Below are 7,400 nucleotides of genomic sequence, written 5' to 3'. Positions count from 1 at the left end.
CGCGCAGTGGGCAGGCACCTTCATGGGCTGCCACCATGCTTGGGCCCTGGAGATTTCGGGCGAAGTGAGTACTGGGGTCGACTTTTCTCGCGCTCTCCTTCTCTCTTTTCTTCCCCACTTCCTTCCCCCCCCCCCCCCCGCCCCTTCACCGCCGGGTCTTCCCTTGCTGTTGCTTTCCACCCCCGACCCCTCCCCCGTGTATCCCCTCGCCGCCGCCCCCCCAAAAAGCCATTTCTCCGAACTCTGGGTGCTGCTCAGCCGGGTGGCAGAGTCCGGCGGGGGCTGCCGGGCTGCTGCTGCTGTCGGCGGTACTGAAAGATGCTTCGAGCCGGATATGCAGTGCGGTAATCTAAGGGTTGAACTCTTCGGGGAAAAAAAAAAAAATACACACACACACACACACACACACACACACACGAAAAATCCCCATGCAATCCCCTTTCCTCTTCTCGCCTCCTCCTCCTTCCCCCTTCCAATATGAACCTCTGTAGGGAGCTGGCGAACAGCAGCACGCAGTCATCACAGAGGGGTTTCCAGGGCACGATTGCAACCTTGCATATAGCCAGCTACAACTTTATTTTCTTTACCTCCCATCCCCCCTCCTTTTTTTTTTTTTTTCTTCCTCAGGCAAAGGGAGAAAGGAGGAGGGAGGGAATATTGTATTTGCCTCCTTTGCTAACCATAATTGAATTAAAGTTGTAAAATGGCTGGGAGTTTAACACTGACCGGGCAGATTTTCAATGCCTTTTTTTTTTTTTCCCCCTCTGAAGAACTATCGGTTAATGGATGAATGGATCTGAGCGAGCTAAGAAAGAATATGCTAGATACATGCCTTTGAGTAAGATTTCTGCTGCCTTTATGCAGTGAAGCCTTTTGGTTTGAGTAATTCCGATCCAGTTGACGTCTGGATGGAATTAGAGAGAGATTCGCTGAGACTTCTGATTTCTTACTGCATGACTGCCTTTGCTGCAAGTGCTAGATTTGCAGCCTTGAACCTGATGCCACAGGAGATTGTCTTGCGATACTGAGACTTGCCGTTTTTTAGGATGTGTTCCTCCAAACCAGAGTTATGGCATGAGGATTGGAGCTCTGAAGTGGACGATAGAAAATGCAAGCCTGCTCCAAGATCTCAGCATTTAAGCCTGGATGATTTATTAGTCTTCCCCTACCGACTCAGACAATGCATTTATTTTCCTTTTTCGTATTGCTTTTAGACTAGTAGAAGTAGAAGAAAGCCACAAGGAGTCAGAAAGACTGCAAGAAGGAATGGAAATGGGATGTGTTTCCAGCTAGGTGAAATTCTGGTATTAAATTACTGACGTAGGTGAATGGCAGGGTTTCCCTTCCACCCTCCTTGGCTTTTAATCAGTTTGGGTATCTTCTCCCCTAAAGGATGAAGAGTACTGACAGCCATCGCTGCTTATAATCAGTAACTCTGAAGCTTGGAGTTTTGGCAATGAGATATTTTCATGAGACCTATTTAGATCTCTCTACTTCTACCAGGCTAGTTTTGGAGAATATTGGGAATAAGCGGTATGTCAGATATGGCTGAGACTCTGAAGATGATCCACATGTTTTACATTTTTCACAAATTTTGGGTGAGTGGTTAAAAAATTTTCTTTGAGGGAGTGTGTGTGTGTAAGAACTGAAAACCTCTGCTTGACAGTCAGCTCTGTTACATTGTATGTAACTCGGGGGAGGGGGGAGGGGGATAGCATAAAGTCAATTAAAATCATTTCCTTGTATAGATACAAAATTTCTCTCTGAAGTAGGAGGCTAACTTATTTCATTTCATTAGTGAAGAATTCAGCCACAAAAGTCATCTTGGGTGGGTGAGAGTGTGAGAGCGTGTGTGTATGTGTGTGAGTGAGATGTCTGTGTGGGCGGGTGTGTGCTTTGTAAATTTATAGAGGGAAAAAAAAAAGCATAAAAGAGTTTTGAGAAATGGGTGATGTGGAGAATGTGTCAGTATTCTCTCTGTTGCATTAAGCTGCCGTTTTCAGCACTGAACGTTTTTCTTTGGATTCCGGCTTTGGCATTTCTACCACTGGTTAAAAACCAAGGTAGAAGGAGGGGAAGACCTTGGTGCGCTGTTCACCGGGGAGGTTCTGAAGGGAAGGGGGAGCTGGGTAATAGGGGAGGTGGGAAACCTAGTAAAATGGTGCTTCATTTCTCTTAAATTAGAACCGTGAAACTGAACTGACAGCCATTTTATGTATATTTATGGACCGGTCGTGAAAAAAAAGAAATCCAAGGAAGCATTGAAATGCATCCCACAGGAACAGAACCAGAACAATCCCTACTGTGACCTCACCTTTTTAAACACTGCAGGCATTTGACTCACTAGGAATTGCCCGTCAACCTTTTAATCAATGCATGTCATCCAGTTTTCAAAAGTGTGGGAATTAGAAGTGACAGAGGGGTCTGGTGTTTTTTTTTTTTGTTTGTTTGATTAACAATCCTTTCTCTACCCCACCGAAGATATATATGAACTTTGTGTCCATCTTAAATTTTATGGGGCTATGCTATTATGCTGCTTTTCTTTTTTTTTTTTTCTCCTTGCCCTTACAGGAAATAAAATGTACGCTTGCTGCTCTACAGTAACTTTGGAACAGGACTTCAACAAAAAAATGCATATCTGGATGCTGCAGATGATCGCATTTGCTTTAACATCGCTAGTTCTTTCGTGGGCAGAAAGCATCGAGTATTATGGGGAAATCTGTGATAATGCATGTCCTTGTGAGGAGAAGGACAGCATCTTAACAGTGAGCTGTGAAAACAGAGGGATCATCAGCCTTTTTGAGATTAGTCCACCGAGGTTCCCTGTCTACCACCTCTTGTTGTCCGGGAACCTTTTGAACAGGTTGTACCCAAATCAGTTTGTCAATTACACGGGGGCTTCGATTTTGCATCTGGGGAGCAATGATATACAGGACATCGAAACGGGGGCCTTTCATGGTCTGAGAGGTTTAAGGAGGCTGCACCTGAACAACAACAAGCTGGAACTTTTACGAGATGACACTTTCCTCGGGCTAGAGAGTTTGGAATACCTACAAGTTGATTATAATTATATTAGCATCATTGAACCCAATGCCTTCAGCAAACTGCATTTGCTGCAGGTGCTGATTCTCAATGATAACCTCCTCTCCAGTTTGCCCAACAACCTTTTCCGCTTTGTGCCCTTAACTCACCTGGACCTGCGGGGTAATCGGCTGAAGCTGTTGCCCTATGTGGGCCTTTTGCAGCACATGGATAAAGTGGTGGAGCTGCAGCTGGAGGAAAACCCCTGGAATTGCTCCTGTGAGTTGATTGCTCTAAAGGATTGGCTGGACAGTATCTCCTACTCTGCTCTGGTGGGAGATGTGGTTTGTGAGACCCCTTTCCGCTTACATGGTCGAGACCTGGATGAAGTTTCCAAGCAGGAGCTTTGCCCCAGGAGGCTCATCTCGGATTATGAAATGAGACCACAGACACCATTAAGCACCACAGGGTATTTCCACACTACCCCGGCTTCGGTCAACTCCGTGGCCACTTCTTCTTCAGCTGTTTACAAATCCCCCTTGAAGCCCCCCAAAGGGACCCGCCAACCCAACAAGACAAGGGTGCGTCCCACTTCCCGCCTGCCCTCAAAAGACTTGGGATACAGCAACTATGGCCCCAGCATTGCCTACCAGACCAAATCCCCGGTGCCTTTGGAGTGCCCCACCGCCTGCACTTGCAACTTGCAGATTTCTGACCTGGGCCTCAACGTCAATTGTCAGGAGAGGAAGATTGAGAGCATTTCTGAACTGCAGCCCAAACCCTATAACCCTAAAAAGATGTATCTGACGGAGAATTACATTGCTCTGGTACGCAGGGCAGATTTTGTGGATGCCACTGGGCTGGATTTGCTGCACCTGGGCAATAATCGGATCTCGGTCATTCAGGACCGGGCTTTTGGGGATTTAACTAATTTGCGAAGGCTGTACCTGAATGGGAATCGGATTGAGCGGCTGAGCCCAGAGCTGTTTTACGGGCTGCAAAGCCTACAGTACCTATTCCTGCAGTACAACGTCATCCGGGAGATAGAGGCAGGCACCTTTGAACCTGTCCCCAACCTCCAGCTTTTGTTTCTGAACAACAATCTGCTGAGGTCTTTGCCGGGGAACATTTTTTCTGGTCTGTCTCTCTACAGGCTGAGCCTGCGGAGCAACCACTTCTCCTACCTGCCAGTGAGCGGGGTGCTGGACCAGCTGAAATCCTTGCTGCAGATCGACCTGCACGAGAACCCCTGGGACTGCACCTGCGACGTGGTGGGCATGAAGCTGTGGCTGGAGCAGCTCAACACCGGTGTCCTGGTGGACCAGGTTATCTGCGAGTCCCCCAAGAAGTTCGCCCAGAGCGACATGCGGGCTGTCCGGGTGGAGCTGCTGTGCCCCGACTACTCGGACATCGTCGTCTCTACCCCTACGCCGTCCCCGGGCCAGCTGCCGGCCAGGACCACCCCCTCATCCTCCACTGTGCGCCTCAACGGCACGGCGGCGGCGGGTGGCTCCGCGCCCGCGGGCGGGACCGGCGGCGGCGGCGCCTCCTCGGTGCCGCTCTCGGTGCTGATTCTCAGCCTGCTGCTGGTCTTCATCATGTCCGTCTTCGTGGCGGCGGGGCTCTTCGTCCTGGTGATGAAGCGGCGCAAGAAAGGCCAGGGCGACCACGCCAGCGCCAACAACTCCGACGTGAGCTCCTTCAATATGCAGTACAGCGTCTACGGCGGCGGCCACCACCACCATCACCACCCCCACCTCCAGCAGCACCCGTCCCACCGCGGCGGTGGAGGAGGCGGCGGCGGCGGCGGAGGGGGCGCGGCGCTGCCCAAAGTGAAGACCCCCGCCGGCCACGTCTACGAGTACATCCCGCATCCCCTGGGCCACATGTGCAAAAACCCCATCTACCGCTCCCGGGAGGGCAACGCGGGAGAGGATTACAAAGATCTCCACGAGCTCAAGGTCACCTACAGCGGCCACCCCCTGCAAACCGGCGGGAGCGCGCCACCGCCCCCGCCGCCGCCGCCGGCACCCGGCGGGGAGGATGCGCCGGCGCGCAGCCCCGCGTACAGCGTGAGCACCATCGAGCCGCGGGAGGAGCTGATCTCCCCGGTGCAAGACGCCGACCGCTTTTACAGGGGCATTTTGGAGCCCGACAAACACTCGCCCTCCTCCGCGCTGGGCACCCCCGGCTCCACCCTCCCCGACTACCCCAAGGTCCCCGCCGCCTACACCTACTCCCCCAGTTATGACCTTAGGCGAGCCCATCAGTACTTGCACCCGGGGCCGGGGGACGGCAGGCTCCGGGAGACGGTGCTCTACAGCCCCCCGAGTACTGTCTATGTAGAGCCCAACAGGAACGAGTACCTGGAGCTAAAAGCAAAACTAAACGCAGAGCCGGACTACCTCGAAGTGCTGGAAAAACAGACCACATTCAGCCAGTTCTGAGAAACAGCCTCCCCTGCCCCCTCCCCAATCCCCCCACCCCCTCCCCCCCGCGCCGCCAACAACAGCAGCTCCTTCTATAGAGTATTTGTATTTAACAACCACATGCAAAACAAAGAAACGTAAATGCTGACCTCCCCCCACTCGCCCGCCTCCTTTTTTTCCCCCTTTAATTCATTTTATTGTAGGGTGAAGTGCCTTGGCACAGGATTTTACAGCTTCGGGGAATGATTCTGAAAGGGTGTGCTGTTTATTTTATTTTATTTTCCATTTGTGTTTTTTTTTTTTTCCCTTCTACTATGTTTAGAAGTAGGAAACCACCTATTGTGTAAATTGGGCACCACACTGGCGTAGTACGTGTGTCCCTGTGTGCTTGGGGAAGGTGGCAGGAGGGTCTCATCAGGTTATATTCAGGTTACAAGTATAAAAGTCGTGGTCACTTTTTTTTTTTTTTTTTTTTTTTGTACAGACATTGTTTAATTTTGTTTTCTTTCTCATTGAAGAGTACAGCGCACATTTTCCCCTTTTAGCCATGGGTGAGTCTAAATGGCTTTTATGGAGAGATTAGCACACCCCGACTTTAATACAAGGTTTCCTTTTTTTAAGGATGTGTTTGTATGCTTTCTGGACTTTTGAATTAAAAATATATATTATGATCTTTAAAAGGATCACTGTATATGTGGGCAAATCATTAAAGAGTGCAGAGATATATGATCCATAACTGGTTAGTGAAAATAACTTATTGATGAAATATGAAAAAAATATTTTATTGTAGCACCTATTTTTATATGCACATTAGCATTTCTCTTTCCTTCACTATTTTAGGGCCTAATCCTGCAAATTCTTTCTTACTTGAGTATCTCTACTTGTGAAAGAAGTCCCAGCTTAGGCCTTCATCCTGCAGGCACTTAAGCAGATGAACGACTTTACCGATGTGTGTAGTCCCATAAGACTCACTCATTGAGCAAAGTTAGTCAAATGCCCAAAGCGTTAAGATAGACAACGCAGAACTGTTCTTACAGGTAAAATTACTGGGATGTTTAAGTGTTTTTTATTTTTTCAGGATGGGGTCCAAAGTCTGTGGATTGCTTTAAAGCGTTGCACTACACCAAGAGCTCTTTTTTCCAAAGCTGATGTAGTATCAGGAGGACCTTTTAAAACATTATGGATAATGCCAATTATGACCAAATCTTAACAGACAATCCAAGTAATATAATCTGATCACAATAGAAACAAAAATGTTTCTCTATTTAAAGGTGTACCTTTTAGCAACCTCCTGCTCAGGCATCTGGTTGGGCAAATTAGTGAGGAATGTGTAAAAGGCATTCATTTTAGCAAGAAAAAAAGTGTTTAATTCTTTTATTTGTCAGGGTTGGTTTTTTTTTCCCTTTTTTTTCCTTTTTTTTAATTAGTTAACCAAAATATAATGATTTTACAACAGTTGTAGCCAGTTTCTGATTGTTTAGTCAAGTACAATTGCACTTATACAGATCCGCTTGTTTACTGGCATCCTGAAAGACCAAATGATGGACTGTACTCATCTATATACAATGTCTTTACCCCTTTGGGCAGCAGGCAATGGCAAGGTTATTAATAAACATAGCATTACTGTAAGATGGGACAACTGGTGTCTCATATGTATCCCAGCACATGTGATTTTTTAATAGTTTCTGAATAAACACTTGATAAATATTTCAAATGTAAGAACATGAAGTAATGAGTATCTGAAGTTTAAAATTTCTTGCCAAAATAATCTGTTTGTACATTGGATTCTCTTTACTAGCAATTCTGGCTCACCAGAAAGATCTAACATTTTTAGGCAAAACATCATTGTGTTGTCTGTTTTCAAAACACGACATACGGTAATTACCAGCATATGTATCATGGGTCACAGAGTGACACACGGATATGTGTTTCACAAACATATTGAATAGG

At 47.6% G+C, this 7,400-nt stretch overlaps 1 protein-coding gene across 1 annotated transcript; it reads left to right on the top strand.

Annotated features, from left to right (window-relative positions):
• Positions 1–1,483: 1,483 nt before the first annotated feature.
• Positions 1,484–7,102, top strand: SLITRK5 (SLIT and NTRK like family member 5). Its single transcript, XM_010126802.2, has 2 exons — positions 1,484–1,598; positions 2,572–7,102. The coding sequence occupies exon 2, from the start codon at positions 2,580–2,582 to the stop codon at positions 5,466–5,468; it is 2,889 nt and encodes a 962-aa protein (XP_010125104.2). The 5' UTR covers positions 1,484–1,598; positions 2,572–2,579; the 3' UTR covers positions 5,469–7,102.
• Positions 7,103–7,400: the final 298 nt, after the last annotated feature.

Source organism: Chlamydotis macqueenii, chromosome 1 (genome assembly GCF_036417535.1).
Source record: "Chlamydotis macqueenii isolate bChlMac1 chromosome 1, bChlMac1.mat, whole genome shotgun sequence".
Taxonomy (NCBI): Eukaryota; Metazoa; Chordata; class Aves; order Otidiformes; family Otididae; genus Chlamydotis; species Chlamydotis macqueenii.
The sequence above is the reverse complement of the archived record's forward strand: the minus strand, read 5'-3'. Positions and strand labels throughout refer to the sequence as shown.